At 32.0% G+C, this 23,663-nt stretch overlaps 1 protein-coding gene across 1 annotated transcript in view; it reads right to left on the bottom strand.

Annotated features, from left to right (window-relative positions):
- Positions 1-12,493: 12,493 nt before the first annotated feature.
- LOC126886762 (A disintegrin and metalloproteinase with thrombospondin motifs 12-like) overlaps positions 12,494-23,663 on the bottom strand; it is a 188,061-nt gene continuing 176,891 nt past the window's right edge. Inside the window, exons 16-17 of the mRNA XM_050653786.1 lie at positions 19,729-20,008; positions 12,494-13,155 (exon numbers count right to left, since the gene is read on the bottom strand). Of these exons, the coding sequence (XP_050509743.1) occupies positions 12,676-13,155; positions 19,729-20,008 (760 nt within the window). The 3' untranslated portion in view covers positions 12,494-12,675. The remainder of the gene's footprint in view (positions 13,156-19,728; positions 20,009-23,663) is intronic.

Below are 23,663 nucleotides of genomic sequence, written 5' to 3'. Positions count from 1 at the left end.
AACATGTCACATCACAGAAATGATGTTGGTGATGAATAGCAGTCTGATTTTTGCATGAGAGTTTAATGAAAGGTTAAAAAAGCAATTGAAAGTTCTGTCCGACAAAATTAATGGGAAGTTTTCGTAGTCGGACATTCTAAACAGGTAAGATATAGACAAAAATGCTGGTGATAATTAGCTTTCCGACAAAGACGAAATTTAATTAAGTAAATTATTCCTTACCAAGAATGACTGTTGTCGGAAAAAAATAAGGGGTAGATTGTGTAGTCGGACAATTTAAAAAAATATTTTTTTAAATTTCAATAAGGGGTGATTATTCTATGTCAAAAGTACCTGCAAACAATTACAATCGATATCTTTCGATTTATCTCAACATAATTTAGCTACCTCACTGTAATACATTTATAGTAGATCAGGCAAATTATATTATGGCTTGAGTGGTCTAGCCTTTGTCTGCCACATGCGCGGGATCGCTTGGTTAAAAGAGATAGATAGACCACCTATCGACTTTTTGCACTGCATTCCCTGTCTACCCTTATGTCTATGAATACATTTCCATTTAAGAAAAACTGTCACTTTTGACAATAATTCATAATAAATTGCAATCGTAACTTCAAATTTAAACTAATCGATTTATTTTGGCAGCAAATTATTTCTAGCCATGTGGCATATTAATTACATTAATATTTCATTTGTAGAAAGTTGAGGAAAATTACGTTATACAATTTTAGTAATAATTTATTTAGGTACCCTTTTGCAATCAAGCAAAGCATTATAGCACGAAGAATGATATTCAATAGAATTTTCACAATTATCTGGCAACTGAACCTCATTGAATTGATGACGAAGTATTTTACTAAATTTGTAAAATGTTCGAAAATTACTCAAAAATGTTCCGTTGAATGGTTTCACTTTTGATTTGGCGACTTAAAATTTAAACTGTTGACACCCAAAAATAGACACAAAAACACTTTTTAATTTCCAACACACGTGGCAAACAGAAACTTAGAGACCATGTACATTCAAATACTACTTTGTATAGCACAAAGTGTCACACTGACAAATGCAGCCTTCTAATACATACTTCTAAGCATAATGTGTCACATAGATAAATAAAAACAAAAATAAAAACTTCTTTTTATTTCTCTATGATGTGTCATATTTACGTCTATTCTTATAAGCACCGAAGTTTTAGACTCTTCACATTTTTCAATGTATACAACGTTTTTTGTAGGAAATTTTCCGTAATTTCTGATGCGCCTAATTAGAAAGCCCTAAGAGATTGCTTTCACATGTTCTTTGACATTTTTTATTATCATTTTCAGAATATCTAGAACAAACTCCACCCAAAAAAATAATTGTTTTGCAATATATACATGAATTGATACTTAACTCACTGTTTTTAGAGTGTGCATGTATATTATATGCACATGCAAATATGTGAATATAAATAATAATATATAACTAAAATAGCTTTATAAATATGTGACTAAGTCATTCTGAAAAAATGTTTTTTATTTATTTCCTTCGATTTGCCAAACTATTTGTCCGACATATAACTTTTTGCGTTACAAAATATAATTTGTACATAAACAAATCAAAATTAGCTTGCTATTTATCACCAACATTTTTGTCTATATCTTACATGTTTAGAATGTCCGACTAGGAAAATTCCCCATTAGTTTTGTCCGACAGGACTTCCAATTGCTTTTTTAACCTTTCATTAAACTCTCATGCAAAAATCAGACTGCTATTCATCACCAACATAATTCCTGTGATGTGACATGTTCTACGTGTCGGACTCGTTAAAATGCCCAACCTTTTTGTCGGACAAACATTTTTTTCATATATTATATATCGTTGGCTATTGAATAAACTTAAAAACAACTTGCTATTTTTCACCATCATAAACTTGTCAGGACGACATATTTATCATGCTTCACCGTTAAAACTTCCCCTGTTCCAGTGTTGTCGTGCATCAATGTTTGTCCGACTAGATACCCTTAAGCTATTAACAAATTTTTAGCTTGCTATTAATCAACTTTTCTTTCTTACGCGGGATCCAGGTCTATAAAAGGTATTATGTTTAAATGAAAATGGCCAATTTTCAACCACGAATATCTCAAAAAGTATTGAGTTTTAAAAAAAAATATAGAACAGTTCTTGCTTAGAGTTAGGTTCTCTAGCGAATTCCGTGGTAATTTTAACCAAAAAATTTTCCACCCCTAAGAAGGGGTGTGAACCACCCCCAAGATAATAGCACACATCGGCATAGAGTAGACTTTGAACTATGAGATAAGTAGAGGCTAGGCCCTAAATTTCATTAAAATCCATGCAGTAGGATAGAATTCGGAGGTAATATCCTATTTTTGCTCCCATTGACTGGCGTATAAATATAGAGTGTTCTAGTAGTTTCCAACTGAACAGAGATGTCGCACAGGCCAACAAAATGAAAAAAAGCTTGGTGCAGGAGAAATAACAACGAATTTTAAATATTTATCTATGAATCAAACACTAAAAACTTTTGTTTTTTATACTTTCACAAAATGTATTACAATTTATTTTTACTACAGCTATTTCGATAGAGAACCTGAACAAATTTAATAAAGGTGAGGATGGTCTCAAGTTGGTCATTTAGAATTATATCTGTGTTTTGTTAGTTCATTAGTTTTTTAATCATAAAAATTAACTATCTGGTAAATGAAAATTTAACAAATCGTTATTGGATAATTAAATTATTATAAGACCCGATGTAGCCACAACACAAAGTTCGAAAACTCAGATATCGAAACAGGAGTGAAGACATTAGAAGAAAATGTACTAAAATAATAAATGTAATAAAGTACAGTGTATAAACGAATGGAGACTAAATAGAAAAAAAGGACATAACAATATAAACAGAATGGGGGGATCTGTGTGGTCAAAATAGCAAGAGATAAATCACCAATCAGTAGAAGAAGTATCCGTCAACCGCATAAAAGTTGGAGTGACAATCTTTCATAGAAGTATCAATTCGCCAATGAACAAGCAAAATTGCTTATAAAGAGGAATAGCAAGAAGAAGAAAAATATTATTGGACAAAGAAAAACGCTTCTCCTTTGGCAGACGTATTTGTTGATAAGAACTTATTTCAAAATAGTTCTGGATAGTGTAATATCATTACATGCACATCTTCGATTTTATTATTGAAAAATCTACCACCATAATCCGTCAGTATTCAGATTGTAATATCAAACCAAGCCATGATAAAAACCATTCTGAATAGCCTCGAGTCAAACTTAACTAAAAAAAATATATACTGTTATATTTCTATTTGATATGAGAATTAAAATTTTATAATTATAAGCAAAATTCAAATTAATATAAAAGATCTTCAATTTTCTCAGCCACGGGCATGTAAATTTAGAACAACCTGTATACAACAAATTATTATATTTAGTTTAAGAAAGTGATTCGAAGAAGTGTACGAAACTCGGTAACAATGCGCCTAAGATAAACAAGTTGAGTGACGCGGACCATTATAGTGTTTCGCGGAAGATTCGATCATTAGCCTACGCTAAATAAGACTCAGTGAAATAGATAATAGGTCATTAAGTTTTGTAAAAAGTAGAAAGTAAGTTTAAATTGGGAAATGATTATTTTTTCTTGAAATCCATTAAACATATTTAGAAAGATTAAAAGTTGGTATTGAGGAATACGGCGAATTAAAATTTGTGGTGGAATGTTGATTTTTGAATCTGGAAGGGATATTGAGAAAGTAGGGGATGAATGAGGATGAGAGATCAGAATGTTTTGAGCAGTGGAGAGGTGAAGTCCAGTGGTGGACGGTAGTGTACGAAGAGTGAAAACGCCGGTATAGTTCCGTGAGTGTTGAGTACCCATCGGAACGAGAGGTAGGCCGAGTCGAGAGAAAAGAATCTCCTTGAGCAAAGAGTATCCCGGTGGCTGATTGAAGTGGTTCGAAAAAGGTAGAACACGACATCACGAGAAAAGCAGAAACGAGAGCGATACGAGGTAGTTTTCAAAGGAGAACATTACTGGAGGCCAGGACGAGTTTTTCATCGCAACCAAGGGTAGGAGGAAACGGGTTTTGTGTGAGGACATTCGCAGTTCACCAGATAAAGGTCAGTCTCATTTGTCAAGACATGAATGTATGGGTTTTTGTATTAAATACCACATTAAAAATTGAAGAACATAATCGCTAATATCAGAAGATTTTCATCAAACTTAAATCAATTTGTTGCTAATAAATCCTAATAGTTTCATTATTAATAAAAGTTTTAAATTGGAAACCAAAAGGAAATAAGATTCCCATTTTTAAATTTTTGTATTAAATAAATATAAGATCTAACAAATATTAAGCAGTAATTGCCATTTATATAAAATAAACAAAATTTTGATTTATAATTGTAATCCATATGTGTGTATTATTTTAATTTTTTCCTATCCCGATTAGGAACCATTGAGAAATACTTAGAAGTCACGAAAGTAAGTAAGTAATTTTATAATTCGCCCTGAGATTGAAAACATATTGGTATGTGATCTGGTTGATTAATTAGATTATCATTAATGCATTAATTAAATTAAATTACATATAAGAATATCATCACATATAAATAAATAAGATTGCAACAATACATACGGGTATAATATACAGTGAGGACGTTTGAGTTGGAATAAATTCATTATCTCGAGAATGGCTGAATTCGGAAAAAATTCTGAGACAGGTCGATTTTTATTTTTAAATTATTACTTTTTGGCATATTTTATATATCATACAAGTGACGTCATCCATCTGGGCGTGATGACGTAATCGATGATTTTTTTAAATGAGAGTAAGGGTTTTGTGATAGCTCATTTGAAAGGCAGTTCAATTCCCTATTCACTAATATAAACAATCAATTTATTAAATTTATACGGTGGGGGGGGGGGGCAAAAAATATTTTCTTTTGGTTAAATTATTTGACACAAAATGAAGAATGAAATCAATTTATTTAATTCAAAATACATTTTACTGCTGTAAGAAAACAGGTAAGAATATTTATTTCACAAATAAACATTGCTTTATCTATCGCAAACGTTATAGTTGCAAACTGTGTCGAAACAGCTATAGTGACAGTAAATTGAAATAAATTTGGTGAAAGTATAAAAAACAAAAGTTTTTAGTGTTTTATTCTTGGATAAGATGAACTTCCAGCAAATTACGTAAAAAACTCATGTCTTTTTTTAATCAAGTGTGAAGTTTTATTAAAAGGTAAAAATAAAGAAATTATTTTAACAGGTCAAAAGCAAAATCTTGTTTAGTCTGTAAGAGAAAATTGTCTAACTACTTCGACATACTCTTGTCGTATTGGTAAGGTTTCTACATTAATTTTGTTTTAGTATAAATTGTTCCCACCCGACGATTTTTTTCTGAAAGGAAATACATTAGCCGAAAAAACTTTTCTCTTCGGCGGCCGTTGATTTTCCGGATTGAATGTAGCCGAAAAGCCGTCGAATAATTTTCCACAAATTGAGTTCATACGCCCGAACAACAAGCAGACCGTGCACTCTCTATTTTGCGGGTATATGCGTACAGTTCCCTGTCAAATTGTTTTCTGCATCAGCCCCTTTGTTATATATGTGTGACATATTACGAAATTTTGAATAATCCTTACGCATGAACGCGCCCTCATTATGGATCCAGGATCCAGATGCGACGTGTTACCGCAGTTTCGGCCGAGCACGTGATTGCCAGTCTCTGTTGCCACACCATTTAGGTGCGATACTTTCAAACATATCCGTTTAAGTATTATTTTAAATAACGTTTTTTTAATAATGTTTTGATTACTTTCAATAATGTATGGCAATTTATGTGTATAATTTCACACATTTTACGACGACTTTTAAAAAAAATGTTAAAACAAGTCAATTTTAATCGAATTCCCTTCAGTTACTAACTACCTATATTCCGTCTAATATACTTACCGTTGCACGTCATCCGCGTCATAACCCGTGACGTCACATTATGATACAAACACGAAATATTTAGGCGGTAGGTGTGTTCTTAGAATCATTTTGCCGAGTACACTGGAATTACAGCCACTAGACATATTTTATTATATACGCGTAGAAATAATATTTGAAGATTTCTATTAACATTTAAAGAAACAAACCCTAACTTGTTTCATTTAATTTGTATAAGTGGAATATAAAGCGTTTTTATAAAGCACACTTGTTCGGATTACACTCTAACTGCAATCGAAAAAAGGTGACATTTTGGCATAAATTGGTAACATTTATTTGACAGTTGCGGTGATAGCACGTCCTATTTTTTTTCTTTAATATAAGTATTTTTTTATTATATTTATTGTTTTTATTATTTACTTTAACGTAAGATTATCACTTAATTCTTGTTTTCTATTGATAAAGTTTTTATTTATTTACATTGAATAATAATTTGTTTGTTGTATAATCCACGTTTGCAATAATTATGTGATCTATTTTAAAATGGATTAAGGATTTTTTTATACTTGGCAACAAAGTCAACTTATATCTATGACGTAGATAATGACGTGCAACGGTAAGTATATTAGACGGACTGTACAGTCGGAAAAATGAAAGAACGCCCATGAACTTTGTCTAAATTTTCTCTCTCTCTCTCTCTCTCTCTCTCTCTCTCTCTCATTTTAACATGCTATAGACTATTGAGTTCAATACTATACAGTTGTTTGGCTTTATTGTATGTGATTAAAACCAAGACAAAGTTGTTTTTTATGTTTTATATATGTATATATGTACATGTCTCTCGTTTTGTGATTTTAACTTATAGTTTGTATTGTGAAGAGTTTTTTTACTGGGCCTGATGATGAGTCATATATTGTAAGACTCGAAACCGGTTGCCCCATGATTATATAACAACTAATAAAATACAAACTTAAGATGGCGAGTATTGACTCAATTACTATATCCAATTGTACAAAATAAGTGATTGATGTGATCCTTCATGGGTATACGCTCTGAGCTTCGCTGGTGTCGCTCCTAGCGGTTACTAATTCAACTTTTACCGGTAATTTTTAAATTTATTATTTAATTGTTATCGCTTAACATTTAGAACGCAAAAAAGTAATTAAATTTTAATCGATTTTTTTAAGATTTTTCTAATCATTTTGACGTTCTATTGATAAAATATCAATTTCTTACTTCGGATACTTTGACAATAATCGTGTAGATGGCGCTAATATTATAATAGATTATTTATAATTAGATATTACGGAACATTAAAAAAAACTTAAATTCAGTATTTAAAACGTAAGTATATTTAAGGTAAAAATATATATCACAGCTTTGACCAACTAATATTGTTTATAATTAATGTTTTTAATTTTAATTTTAAATTAATCACTTTGACATTTATGTGAAATTTCCAGTAAACGTTTACAAACTTGTCACTACTGGCGTTCGCGAACTTGTAAATATCCCCTCTACGTACGAGCTCACAGCGTATAGGGCATTTCATCGATTGTCATTTGTTTCGAGCTTTTGTCAAATGTCGTATAATCTGTGTATAATATTAAATATACACGGATTGTACGATGTATGACAGAAGCTCGAAACAAATGACTGTGAATGAAAAGTCCTTTTCTTTCATTTTTCCGACTGCATATGTGTTAGACATTACTTATTTAAGTATAATGCAATGCAAATGTGTTTAATAAATTTATGATTTGAGAACCAGACGATTTAAAAAATCTTAAAACACGTCTGTTTTAATTCTTGAATGGTCATCAATTGAATGTCTCTATGTGTGGAACATTACGTCATCAGTGTCGGCGTCATGACATAATGGACGATTCTTTTTTAATACCAACCTAGGTCACAGTTTCCCTCATTTGAAGGGTTACCTAATCGACTTTGTAACGATGTATTATTCGAATATTTATTTGTACAAGGTTAACCAAAACTGTTGGTTTATTAATTATTCAGTTAATTTGTAATTAACTTTTAGTAATATACAATAACACACAAAGAAGTATTGACATTGACAACCTTGCGCAATGATGCAATGAGAAAGAGATCACAACGTGACTATATTTAATAAACTATTAGTAATTGCTTTTTTTTTCTTTTTTGGCTTGGACTATGGTCATTCAGCCAGTCTCAATCAAAAGTAAATGTATTAAAGATATTGCCAATTAGTGAAACTTGGTTATTATAATATTATTACAATTTTTTACTTCTTATTTACCTACTCATTACAGCTTAATGTTTATCAAGAACACATAGTGTATACATTTTACAAATAAAAATATAAATATTAATATTAAAATAAATTCATTCTGTTATTCTAAATAAATAAGTAATTGCTGTTATAGACCAGGGTGCATCTGTAAAAATAATAGTACATTTGGACGTTGAGAGGTGACTCAAATTTTTTTGCAGAAATTGCTTGAAAATAAATCAAATAATAATATTTGAGTTATCCTCCCTCTCAAAAAGGTCCGGAACATTGTTTAAATAATCAAAATGTCAAAAAATTAAGGAAAAATTCGATTTTTTTCTTGGTTTTTTGATTATAACCTTAAAAGTATTCATTTTCGAGAAAAGTTATATTAACATAAAAGTTGCGTAATTAAATTTCCTACGATATAGAATTGGTTAAAAATTTAAAAAATAGTCACCCTTGTTGCAAAATAGCAATAATTGTGAAAAAAACATACAAAAACAGGTATTCGCATTTTACGTTTTTCAACCATTTATGCTACACTTAGGACCTTCATATTTCACCCTGAAAAACTTTATGATACACTAAAACAATACGTAAACTTCATTAAGATCGGTTTAATAGATTTTGCAAAATAAATTTTGCAATCAAGCTTTCGTAAAAAAAGTTCATTTTTTCAAAATGTTACAGGACTGAAAATAAAGCAGATAGCAAGTTGAAAATTTTTTTGCCTATAGAAGGGTACTGTACCTTTCATTTGCAATTTTGCAAAATTAAAATCGATTAACACCACGGCGTCAGGAATTTTTTTTTAATAAACATTAATTATTGGTGCTACGCGCAGGACAGAGGATAGTTTGCTCTGATTGGGCATTCTAATGACCTTTGATAATGATTGATACATTTTAATTTTTATTACATTTCGATATAAATAAATAAATTTGTTTATTGCAAAATAAAAACACATATTCTATCCTTTGAAATAACACTTTTATTAGCAAAAACTTTCTTTGTTCATATATATTTTAACTTAAATAATAAAAGTTTATTATTTTTAAACATATGCAATTGTTTAAACAATATTTCACAAACAATAATAAAATTATTTTGATTTTTGTGGAATTAAAATATTAAAATACAACAAAATATAGAGTAAGAAAATAATATATTAGATAAAGATTGGAAGAAATTTTGGTGGAAATCAACTTGTGTGAATCGAACACCGCTGTCCTGCGCGTAGAACCAAAAATTATTGTTTATTTCAAAAATTTTCTGACGCCGGGGTAATTAATCGATTTTAATTTTGAAAATTGCAAATGAAAGGTACAGTACACTTCTATAAGTAAAAAAAAATTCAACTTACTATCTGCTTTATTTTCAGTCCTGTAACATTTTGAAAAAATGAATTTTTTTGCGAAAGCTGGATTACAAAATTTATTTTGCAAAATCTATTAAACCGATCTTAACGAAATCTACAGTATTGTTTTACTGTATTATAAAGTTTGTTTGGGTGAAACATGAAGGTCCTAGGTGTAGCATAAATGGTTTAAAAGACGTAAAATGCGAATACTTGTTTTTTGTATGGTTTTTTCGCAATTATTGCTATTTTGCAACTAGCGTGACTATGTTCTAAATTTTTAACCAATTCTATATTGTAGGAAATTTAATTACGCAACTTTTATGTCAGTACAACTTTTCTCGGAAATGAATACTTTTAAAGTTATAATAAAAAAACGAAGAAAAAAATTGAATTGTTCCTTCAATTTTTAACATTTTGATTATTTAAACAATGTTCCGGACCTTTTTGAGAGGGAGGACAACTCAAATATTATTATTTGATTTATTTTCAAGCAATTTTTGCAAAAAAATTTGAGTCACCTCTCAACGTCCATCTCAAAACAGATGCGCCCTGGACTATTAAATGCATCTTTACAAAGCTGTGGCAGTGAAATTTTACACTGCTTATTTTATTGTCATTATTCTTTTACTATGGTTTGCAAATAAAAAAACTTGTTTGATTCCGTGTTTTGTTTTCATCAGTCAGCCGCTAAAGCATTTATAGATCTCATTATATCCTGTATCTGTGTCCTTCAGCTGTAACATCCAATATATACCTATTTGTTCAGAACCTATCAAAAATTATTAAATATTTACACCACGATATAAATATCATGTTATGGCAACACTGTTACACGTTACCACTTGTTTACACACATGTATACATACGGAGTTGGCGTTGCAAACGCGAAATATCAGAATAACAATCCGGTGGTGGTTTTTTCAAATTTAATTAAAATTAGAATTTTTTGAAACTCATTTTGGTTACACATGTAGTACGTGATTAAAGGGAAAATGACAATTCCGCATTGGAGATAAAAGACAAAAAGCAAAATCGAACATCGTGACATTTGTTAATCAATAACCAAACTCACTATGTATTTATTGACTTTTGAATGCAACCACATTCGCTTAGTGATTGAAATTATTTCACAAACACAAAACAGCATCATATGCCATTGTGATAGTACTTCTATCATGTACCTACCTATCACGTTGATTGATTTTATCAAGTGGTTGATAAAATATATCCTGTAGTCAGTCTATAGTCCATTCAAATGTTACATTTTTAAGACTTAGCGTGCATTTTGCAGAGAATGCAATTTTATTATTTTTTTATGTGTTGGGGTTGGTGGTAAGTTTATGTATAAGTTAAAGTTTTTGTGGTTGCCACTCTTGTTCTATTGCCGGCATCTTGGAAAAACAGGTACAAAAATAACTTGTTTGTTATTGTAATTTATTATTTCTTTACTGAAGGCACGATTTTTTAGGTAGTGTCCACAGTAAGCCTAGTTCAAAGAAAATATTCAGAGAAGATAATAATATAGGGTGTTCCATTAAGAATGTCCAATCTCTAAGTTATAGATTATATACATACCTCAAAATACTAATATTTAATCCAAATCACTTTAATGACATGTGGCTCCTCACTGAGCTACAGGGTTTTTTATAAAAAAAATTTAAAAATTATTTTCACCCAGTACTTTAAAACTATTTGACCTATCCTTATAATACTTGGCAGAAAGTGTGACTACTGCACGCCTTACCTAATTATGATAAATAAATATTTCTAACTACTACCAGAGGCGTACAACAGATGATAGTGATTGGTTGGCCCTTCCCAAATTCTACGCCATTGATGGAATTGCTATTTTAGTGTAATTTTTAGATTTTTTAATACTATTTATGGAAATAATATATTCTTCATTTGTAACGATAAAATCATTAGTTTTCGAGATATTTGAAAATTAAAATGAAGCAACACAATACATTTATTAAAATAACTGTGCCGTTTCATTTTTAACTTTAAACATCTCTAAAACTAATGACTTATCGGTAAGAATTATTAAGACAATATTATTTGCACAGAAAATATTGGAGAATCGATAAATGGCGCTAAAATAGTAATTCCCCAGTCGCGTAGAGTTTGAGAAGGATTAACCATCCACTATCCCCTGTCGTAGGCCTCTGCTAGTAGCTAGAAACGTTTATTGGTCATAATTTAGTAGGGTGTACAATATACACTCTTTTTCAAAAGGACAATAAGGATACGGCAAATGGTTTTAAAGTTCTGGCTAAAAATAGTTTTTAAATTTTTAAATAAAGCACCCTTTAACTCAGTAAGGAGCCATATTTTAATTAAGTGATTTGATTTAAATCTTAATATTTTGAGATCTAGAATATACAACTCAGAGATTAGACATTCTTACTGACACACCCTGTATACATACATAAAAGATTGTAAACAGCTAGTGCAGTTTCCCTGCCGTCAGCAAAGATTTCCATTTTTCACTATCTTTCCAGTCTCCTTTTTTCAATCCTTCCTTTGACATGGCTTCGTCTATTTTATTTTTCCATGATCTTCTCGGACTCCTTTCCTTCCAGTTTCTCTTGAGCTCCATGGTGCAACCATGTTTTTCTATGTATTCTGCTCTACGTACCTGGCCGTAAGTATTGTAAGGAATAATAAACAGAATAAAAATAAAAAAGTTACAATATCTGGAACACGTAATGAGAGAACACGTATTAAGGGGGGAGGAATATAGGAAGAAGAAGAGTGTCATGTTTGAAAAATTTAAAGAACTGGTTCAAACGAAGTTCAATAGAACTTGTCAAGGCAGGAGTAGATAGAGTAAAGATAGTGACGATGATAATAAACCTCCGATTTGTAGATGGCACTTAAAGAAGAAGACGAGGTGAGCTAATGAAACAGTAAAAAGATCTATTTTAAAAGACTTTATTAAACTAAATATATAACGTATAATATAAAAATATATATGTACATAAGTTCCTATAAACTAAGAAATTCTTTCCATCTAAATATTTTTAGAAAATCCCTTTTTTACATAATTATTTTTACAATAAATCATAATAGTATTTGATACTTGTGATATCATGCTTTTATCTTGAATGGTTTAATGACTCTTCCTCTTTGATTTTGGTTTTTCCTCATCATTTACTTTGTTTTTCGAAGCAACCTTTTTGGAACTCTCAGTTGTAATTTCTCCCTTTTGTTTTGCTTCTTCCTTTGTATAATTTGACGCAACGGTCGAAGACAACAATTCCTGTTTCTCCAATTTATTCTGTCCCAATTCTTTTAATTTCTCTGCAGCTTCCTGGCCTTTTACTACAACAACGCTTCCTGTGTCCAATTGGTCTCCAACGGTGTCGCCCATGGACTCAAAGGCACTATCAGAAATGTTTAGTGTGTCATGGGAATGTTTTAATGGTACCCTAAGAAGTTTTATCTCTGTTTGTGGAATTCGGTCTTTGATAATTTGACCGACGCTGAAAGTTATGTTGGTGGAGGGGGCTTTTGTAATTTCGTTAGTGTTTTCACCACAACTATCTTTGCCGCCGTTTAGGTTTATGACATCTACTAAATTATCCAGATTCTAAAATCATAAATGTATTTTTAAAAGAAATATAAAAGATTATACAGGGTGTCCCGAAAAGATTGGTCATAAATTATACCACACATTTTGGAGTCAAAAATAGGTTGATTGAACCTCACTTACCTGTGTACAATAGTGCACACAAAGAAAGTTACAGCCCTTTAAAGTTACAAACGAAAAATCGATTTTTGTTTCATATTATATCGAAAACTCTTAGAGATTTTTTATTGAAAATTAACATGTGGCATTCTTTTAGTAGCAACATCTTAAAAAAAATTAAAGTAAAATTTGTGCACCTCATAAAAATTTTATGGGGGTTTTGTTCCCTTAAACCCCCCCCCCAAACTTTTGTGTACGTTCCAATTAAATTATTATTATTGTTGCACTATTAGGTAAACACAATATTTTTAAAACTTTTTTGCCTCCTAATACTTTTTCGATAAGCCAGTGTTTATCGAGATATTTTGAATATTTGTCGAATCCACCCCATATTTGCATATGGTTAAGTACGATTATAGAGAGCTGTTAATAATATGAAAATTTATTTATAATTTACATTATTAGCTATATTTTTAAATAGAAGCCACATCTCGATAAAAGGTGACTTATCAAAAAAAAAAATAAGAGGCAAAAAAGTTTTAAAAACACTGTGTTTACCTACTGGTACCACAATAATAGTTTAATTGGAACGTACACAAATATTTGGGGGCTTAAAGGAACAAAACCCCCATAAAATTTTTATGTAAACATATTAAAAAAGAAGCCGCATCCTGATAGAAACGGACTTTCTAAAAAATACCAAGAGGCAAAAAAGTTTTAGAAATGTTGTTTTTAATTAATGGTACCACAATAATGAATTAATTGGAACGTACACAAAAGTTTGGGGGGTTTAAGGGAACAAACCCCCATAACATTTTTATGGGGTGGACAAATTTCACTATAATTTTGTTTTAAGATGTTCCTGCCATAAGAATGCCCCATGTCCATTTTCAATAAAAAATCTCTAATAGTTTTTGATATATTGAAAAAAATCAATTTTCATTTTGTAACTTCAAAGGGTTGTAACTTTTTTTATGAGCATATTTGTACTAAGGTAAGTTAGGTTCAATCGAACTATTTTTGACCCCAGAATGTGTGGTATAATTTATGATCAATATTTTCGGGACACCCTGTATATGATGATATAAAAATAATAAACACTGCATTTTTCATAATTTTAAATTTTTTACATTCAACCTCTACATCTCTACAAGTCAGCAGAGAATTATTTGTAGGTATTTAGAACGATAGAAAGTTTTCATCATCATGGAAGATTTTAGTGCCAGCTTAGAGCTGCAGATAAAACACCACATCGGAGCAGATTGACTTGGAAGCAGAAACGAGAGAAAAGACCTTCTAGAAAAATTCGCAGAAGAAACATAATTAGTTGTTACCAGCACGTTCTTCCAATTATTACCACTGGAAAACTGTACACTTGGAAACCCCCTCAGGACAGACTGTGGAGGATAGTTAGAAATCAGTAGGTTACATTTTAGTAAATCGACAATTACCAAACAGCTTCACATCTGTCCAGACCTAGTAGACTTGAAGACTCACCACCTTTTACTGATATTTCGAGTCAAACTCAAAAGTGTACATTGAAACCAGGGTATAGACATGTAGGGAGTCAATGAAGGTATTTGGCTCCGAATTCCATCCTACTACATCGATTTACTTGATATTTTCACAGTAAGTAGGTAATAGCTCAAGAAACAAAGTCTACCCTATGCCGATGTGCGCTTTTATTTTGGGGGTGGTTCCCACCCCTTCTCGGGGGTGAAAAATGTTTTGGTTAAAATAGCCACGGAAGAGGCCAGAGAACCTAATTTTAAACAAAAACTGTTCTATAATTATTTTTTGAAAACTCAATACTTTTTGAGTTAATCGTGGTTGAAAATTGGCCATTTTCATTGAAAAATGACACCTTTTCGGACGGATTTTTGCGAATACCTTTAAAACTATGCATCTAACAAAAAAACTATATAAAATATTTCTGTAGGTTACAAAACAACAAAGAAATTCGTTTCTTCATAAATCTTCTAGTTTAAATAAAATACAAAGAGGGATATGGTAGGTAAAAAGAGTTTGTTTTTTGCTGCATGCTCAAATCTCAAATTGGTGTATTCAACTTGAAATAACAGAGAAGCTGTCGATTTTAGGTGTATAATTATACCAATAACTTTTGTAGTGATTGAAAAGACTTTTAAAATGAGCAATACTATATGTCGATTATATGAAAATAAGCGAGATATTCTGAAAAAAAGTTGATGACTAATGCATTTTAAGAAGAAATGAAAAGTATATTTAATCCCTCATCCATCAGAATTTAAACACATCGTTTTCCTTCTGCAATACTTTTTACTATAGTATTATTTCTATGTTCAAAAAGTTGGACTGGATTAAAATGAATAGTTTTTGAAAAAAATTAGATAAAATTATAGAGCGCATTTTTAAATTTTCTTAAAAATCTTCCTTTTCCTCCATGTAACTCGAAAATAATAAGAGATACGAAAAAAAAGATACCACACAACAATGTAGGGCTTTTTCAGATAAAAATTTCCTTTTTATTTTTCATTATTGTATCTCTTATCATTTTCAAATTACATGGAGAAAAAGGAAGATTTTTAAGAAAATTTAAAAATGTTCTCTATAATTTGATCTTTTTTTTCAAAAACCATTCATTTTAAACCCGTCCAACTTTTTGAACATAGAAATAACACTATAATAAAAGGTAATGTGGAAGGAAAACGATGCAGTTACATTTTGGTGGATGTTGGTTAAAATTAGTTCTCATTTTTTCTTAAAATACATTCTCATTTTAAAGGTCTTTTCAAGCACTACAAAAAGTATTAGTAGCATTATACACCTAAAGTCGACCGTTTCTCTGTTATTTCAAGTTGAATACTCCAATTTGAGAATGTACCAAAAAACAAACTATTTTCACCTACCATATTTCTTTTTGTATTATAACTAGAAGATTTTTGAAGGCAAGTGTCTCTTTGTTTTTTTTATAACCTAAAAAAATGTTTAATATAGTTTTTTTAGTTATATGCCTAGTTTTTAAGGTATTCGCAAAAAACCGTTCGAAAAGGGTATTATGTTTCAATGAAAATGGCCAATTTTTAACCAGGAATATCTCAAAAAGTATTGAGTTTTCAAAAAAAAATTATAAAACAGTTTTTGCTTAGAATTAGGTTCTCTAGCGAATTCCGTGGTAATTTTAACCAAAAAATTTTCCATCCCTAAGAAGGGGTGGGAACCACCCCCAAGATAAAAGCACACATCGGCATAGGGTAAACTTTGAATTAGGAGATAAGTAGAGGCTAGGCCCAAATTTTCATTAAAATTCATGCAGTAGGATAGAATTCGGAGGTAATATCCTATTCTTGCTCCCATTGACTGGCGAAATGCTAAAAGATTTTAATATGAAAATGGTGGTCCAAGACAAGTTAAACAAGCAAATGACTGCGATATAAGAAGATGAATCGAATGTAGAACAAAAGATCAAACAGATTACAAAAATAGTTCAAAATATAAAGGAAAACTTTTAAAAGAAGATAAATTAATACAGTAAAAAAATCATGGATACGGATGAGATCCTGAAGCTAATGGACAAAAGAGTAAAAGTCTAAAATGATCCCGATAGATATAAAACGATAAATATAACAATAGAAAAATCAGAGAAGCGAAATAAAAATATAGCAATGGAGAGATGAGAGATGCAAAGAAATTGAAACTTGTTAAAGTATTATTATAGTCACGTACATAGGATAGTTGAAGAACCCTTATCGTAGGGGAGCCCAAGCGGGGATTTTTGCAGTAACTCGAGCGCGTCAGATTATTACATGGGGAGAAACTTTGTACCTTGAAAATGTACCTCTACCATATATTGACTCTTACTGCAGGGGAGGTTAAGGGGGGCCGAAAAAGAAATCTATGCTTAGAAAAATTCGAAATCGTCAGATTAAGATAAGGTAAGTTACTAAGTACATGCAAAACAGTGTATATTTCAAAAATCTGGCAATTTGAGCGGGGCGTAAGGAAATGGGCGAGTCCCAAAATTTCACAAGAAAAATGCGAATATTTCGCGAAATGAATGACAGATCGAAAAACTAAAAAATACGTGCTCAATATTTTTCAAAAATTTATCGAATGATACCAAACACGGCTGTCCACGGAGAGGTGAGGGGTAAATTTAAAATTTTAAATACGAATCCCGCGATATTTCGCGATATTAACATTAGATCGAAAAACTGAAAAATACACTTATACAATATTTTTGAAAAATCTATCAAATGGCACTAAACACGACCCCCCACGGAGGTGGAGGGACTTTAAAATCTTAAATGGGAGCCCCCATTTTTTATTGCATATTTGAACTCGTTACGTAAAAATAAGTAACTTTTATTCGAGACATTGTTTTGAATTATGGATAGATGGCGCTATAATCTAAAAAAAAAACGATTGTTGGAAATGAAAAATTAAATTAAAAATGGAAAGTTCTCACTAAAATGGAAAACTTTACTTAACTTTTTTTGGTTTTAGGACCTACTTTTCATAACCCAATAGGTCCCCATAACGCTTGAGTGACTGCACATTTAGCATACTTTGCTCCCCTACCATTAAGTGGAGTAAGACAGAGACAGGAAAGAAATCAAACTGATTCATCATCTTGGATAAACAGACTAGAACAGTAACGATTAAATAATAGCTAGAATAGCTATTTGAAGACCAAAAAGATAAAAATTTTAAGAATGTTGCTACAGCAAATTTATTCTTCTTCTTCTTCTTCTTTTTATAAGAGGTCTCTTGGCCTGTTCCTTACCGATTTTGAGCTTGTATTCGTAGCTGTGATGTTGACTGCCAGCTATCTCGACATCCTTTTAAAGGGCCTTCCTAATGGTCTCTTGCCTGTTGGCTTCGAATCTCTGGCTATACGGGCTATTCTCTCGCTGTCCATTCTCGTCACATGCTGATTCCACTCTCGTCGTCTCTGTCTTCCCCACCGTACTGTATCTTGTATGTTACAGAGATCTCTTATTCTGTCGTTCGGTATTCTGTCTCTCAGTGTTTTCCCAGTTATTGACCTCAGCGTTCTCATTTCTGATGTTCTCAGTATCCTCTTGGTTTCTGCTGTGTCACATCTTGTTTCTATCGCGTACGTCATGATCGGTCTTACACATGATTTGTATATGCGTACTTTCCCTTCCAGCCTCATATCTTTGTTTCTCCAGATGACATCCCTCAGACATCCTGACATGTCATTGGCTTTATTTGCTTGCTTTCGGACGCTCTCTTTAACAAGTACATAACTACATATTTCGATTCCCAGATATTGAAATCTCGAGACTTGTTCAATTAGTTCGTTGTTAATTACTAATTTGCATCTTATGGGTTCCCTTGACACTACCAGGGATTTTGTCTTGTCTGTTGATATTTTCATGTTGTAGTTCTTCGCCACTGTATTGAAAGTTTGTGCCATTTACTGTAAATTTATTCTGCGATAATAAACTCAACAACGTTTACAACACTGTATGCTTCAAAATCAGGCGCTTCAAAAAAAAAAACAGGAGCCAATAAATACTAAGAATACCTTACCATAAGTCTCGTGAATCATCTTCTAAAATAGTTCCTAAGGATAATCCATAAGAGAAGTTACTGAAAGAAGAGCTGTGTGAAAGTGAGGTTTTCCCCAAGTCAAAGTGAGGTCTTTATTCTCACTAAAACACTTCACTCATTAACAAAAGATCCAAAGACTTCAGTTGCGACATATAGTATGGTTGATTATGAGAGAGCGTTTGATCCAGTACAGCAAGCCAAGATGATACAAAAATATTAGAAGAAGTAGAAATTAAAAAGCAGGATCTGAACATAATTAAATACGTTTACTGAAATCAGACCCAGATTCTCAGAATTGAAGGAAAATTATTCGAATACATGGATAAATTTATTGAAGAGATAAAATTTATGTTTAAGAGGAAACAGTAGCGATCAACAGGTAGCAAAAACGCGTTCCAAGATTGTGGCTGTAATTTTGAATATTTTTTCGTGATATTTGGCACACGTATTCGTAGTATGATAAAGAATGGCGGTACAGAGCCCAATTTGAAAAATATATTAATATGTGGAAATTACTCTGTAATTAAATAAAATATTAAAAAAACGAGCCCGTACCGCCATTAAGAAGAACAAAAATATACACTTTCTTAAAAGTTTATTTGAAGAAAGTGTATTTTTTTGTTCTTCTTAATGGCGGTATAGGTTCGTTTTTTTAATATTGTATTTAATTACAGAGTAATTTGCACATATTAATATATTTTTCAAATTAGGCTCTGTACCGCCATTCTTTATTATATTACGAATACGTGTGCCAAATATCTCGAAAAAATATTCAAAATTACAGCCGCAATCTTGGAACGCGTTTTCGCTACCTGTTGATCGCTACTGTTTCTTCTTAAAACAAATTAACAAAAAAAAATAACACACAGAAAAACAATTAATACAATGAAAAACTTTATACTTTATATATTTTACCAGATATCTCTTGTCATCCTTTCTTTTGATTCTATTGACTTGCACCCAAACATCTCTTAGCATCTCCTCCGGAGCCCATTCAGCTTGCCTGGCTTTACATTTCACGGGAGAGTCGCACAACTCGCTAGTGGCGGGTCTGACGCCTTCGCAATTGGAATCTTCGAGCAGGATATCTTCTGCCCCTTGTTTGGGACTTTCTCTGGCACATTGTATTTCTCTAGTTCGCAGTCCTGTAATGTTTTTGCACGCTTTGCACTGGCTCCATTTTCCAACCTTCCACCTAGGCAACGTTGTTTAATAACAAAATTAGCATTTCAAGCCCAATACATTGATGTTAGCTATTGTTATTATTTTCAATATCACTATAAACTTTTACTTGTTGGCTAGAGAAACATTACATAAAAACATTATAGACGGAGAGGCAGCGCTGAAAAATCTCTTTGAATTTACTAAAACTAGATTGTCCACAGTTGATTACTGTGATTGTGTGGAGAAACATACTGCCGTCGGTCGAGCGAAACGTAGAACAGGGGTTACTGAGAGGGTATCAAAGTTGCTTTCCTACGAAGGTAAATAAATCCATTTACTAAGGCTGAAAATCAGTACACACATTCTAAATTGAATATAAATAAAAGTTATTATAGTCGGTCAGCTGTATGATGGGACAGAGCCGGTCGGTCGGCCCCAATAAATGTACAGGGTTATTCATTATATTTTGACCCCCTTGTAAACTGCTTTATTTACAGAATTAGAAAAAAATATAAAACACAAAAGTTATTCGATTTTTTAATTACGATTTCCGCATCTATTGAATAAGAGGATTTATCTAAACTACGATTATTTTCGTTTTAAATTGTTCTAGCAAAATAAAATTTAAGATAACACTGAGTAATCCTAACGGTCATTTTGTTCATTTAATCTTATCGTAAGCGGCAAAATTTACAAACGTAACCGACAAGATTTATGGCGCTTACTATCATCTATCGGTACTACCTTGCCGTTTAAGATACCAAGGCACAAAATGAGCTTGAAATGCGGTGGTTACAATAAAAATTAAATTAAATTTTAGACACTTAGGATGTTAAAAATGAATAACCATTTTCAACTTCGTTGCAAAACGAAAATACAGCCGTATCATATTCTAGTCCAATCAGAGGGTGCAGCAAGCACCTCTATCGGTTTCGAAACTCATTAGTCTCTCATCAGGAGGCACCTATGCTGCTCTCTCTGATCCAACCAAAACAAACCCCGGCGTGCAGTCACGGATTGCAACGAACGAAATGGCATAGATGCCCTAGCGGCAACTGCTAGCAAAAGACTAAGTTTTCACTCTAATGGCATATAAAACAACGTGATGTTACTCTACATCAGTGGTGCTCAAAGAGTCGATCGCGATCGACCGGTCGTTCGCCAAAGTTTTTGAAGTCGATCGCGATTCACGGAAAAATACAAATGGAAAAGATATTATGTCTCCTATCAAAGAAGTCCTGTTGTAACATCCAATGGTTACTATCATGCGGCTATCTCCGCAATATTCAATACTTAAGGTGAAACGCTCTATAGACGTATCTAAATCATGGGAAAGATTTGAAAAGCAAAGTTAAAAGTGATACCTACTATGAAGTGTATAATTTCCTTTCTTTGCAATTTGACGATTCAACCGATATTAATGATACCGCCAAGTTGTGTATTTGTATTCGGATGGTATTTTCTGATATGTTGGATAGAGAATAATTGTTAACAACGCCTCTGAAAGAAAAAATTAGCAGAGAAGATATATACAACGTTTTGTTTTTTAATTTTGTAAAATAATAAGAGCTACCGATTTACAAACTAGTGTGTATTACAACAGATGGTGCACCATCCATGACTGACGTTAACAATGGATGTGTTGCACTATATCGAGGTAACGATGACTTCCCATCGTTTTTTCATTCCATTGCATCATTCACCAGCAAGTTTTGTGTTCCTAAATTTTAAACATGAAAGACGTCATGAAGATAACAACAAAAATTGTAAATTGCGGAACACACTGATTTACTTTTGCATAAAGATGTGAGGTGGTTGAGCCGTGGAAAATTTTTAGATAGGTTCCAGGAGTTACTTTTCGAAATAATTTGTTTTCTAGAAGAACTAGGGAACGAGGCTCATCTACTTCAAAACCAAAAAATGGCTCAGTGAGCTGGCTTTCGTATCAGATTTAGCAAATCATTTAAACCTCTTTAATTTGGAACTACAGGATAAAAATAAAACAATTATTATCGATGTGATGAGCACAGTACCTACATTTTTTTTATCGACAAATTGAAATTATTGATTAATCAAATGAACAGAAAGGATTTAAACAACTTTCCGTCGTTGAAAAAAAAAGGGTAAATCTCATTTGAATTATGTTTATTATTAGGAGATTGAGCTACAAGCAGTTTCTTAGTGAGTTTGATAGACTCTTCGCTGATTTTAAAAAACACAGATATTGTAATAAATTTTCTTGTGAAGAGATGAAAAAAATTGCCACTGAAATCTCCATTACTTTCAATTAGATTCAATCAGCTAATTTCCGTCCAAAATGAGGTACTGAAAATAATATCGGATATATATCTTCAATCCAGAGCGACCAATACGAACTTTTTTTGCCTTTTATATCGCCAGACAAATACCCGTCTTTGAGGTAAGTAGCTTTGCAGTTCACAGCATTTTTGGATCAACATACTTGTGTCAGTCTGCATTTACCCAAATTAAGGTAGTAAAATCAAAGTATCGTAATCGGCTAACTGATGCTTGCATTTTTGGTCCTCGGTAATTACGTACCATCATAATATGAATTAGTTGTGGATGATACGCAGTGCCATGCATCAACATCCAAATAAAATTAATATGAAAAACATGATTTTAATTACGACTCTCTGTAGTTACAACTTTTTATCAAATAGAAATGTGCAATAAAGTGTTTCATTTTCAAAATTGTTTTTTTTTTACTATCAGTCGATCGTTGGAAGCTTGAAGTTTATGTGGTAGATCCCACGCAGTATAAGTCTGAGCACCACTGCTCTACATCCTTAACCGTTACATGGTTATTCATTTTTGATTTACATGTTTACTCTGATTGGAGTACGAAGGGAACAATTCTCGTTGGAACTTTGCCGCGCTGAGCAGATGGGACGTGAATTATAAATTGTAAAATTCCCTCATCTTCCTTAGTTTCAGCATCCGTATGGCTTGCAAATTGTAGAAGCCTCGGAGGTGTAACCACAGAAGGTTCCCATTGTTTTCAGTCTGGTGGGATGTAGAGTAACATCACGTTGTTTTATATGCCATTAGAGTGAAAACTTAGACTTAGGATGTTATTATGAGAAAAATAATTTTGAATTAGCTGTAAATTATCGTAAGTAACCATTTAGGATAAAAATCGTATTTTTGGAAAATTGATGCTTACGATGTTTTGTCAAAAACCTGTCGACACGTCGAACAGTCAAGGAATTGTTTCATATAGCTGCCAACAAAGAAACATTTCATCAGCTTGATAATACGACGATAGCCAACGGAACGCTTGAAAACAAGCACGGCACACATAATCTTCACACTGCCACCGTTTTTTGTGACTACGCCAAAGCTTTTGATTGTGTAAATCACAACATTTTGATAAAAAAACTAAATTTCTACGGAATTCGAGGCATTTCTTTAGATTGGTTCCAATCTTACTTGGATGATAGGAAACAACTGGTTAGAGCAAATGATACAGACTCTAGTCTCAAAAACATTGTATGTGGGGTACCTCAAGGTTCAGTATTGGGTCCTCTACTTTTCCTTATCTTTATTAATGACATCACTAATTTAAAAATCGATGGAAAAATCTTTCTTTTTGCTGATGATACCAGTATAACTTGGAGCAACACAAATATTGCAACTCTTCATGCTACTATAACTTCTGATCTACT

The sequence above is a fragment of the Diabrotica virgifera genome, chromosome 6 (genome assembly GCF_917563875.1).
Source record: "Diabrotica virgifera virgifera chromosome 6, PGI_DIABVI_V3a".
Classification (NCBI taxonomy): Eukaryota; Metazoa; Arthropoda; class Insecta; order Coleoptera; family Chrysomelidae; genus Diabrotica; species Diabrotica virgifera.
Note: the sequence above shows the minus strand (reverse complement) of the source record. Positions and strands in the feature narration are given on the sequence as shown.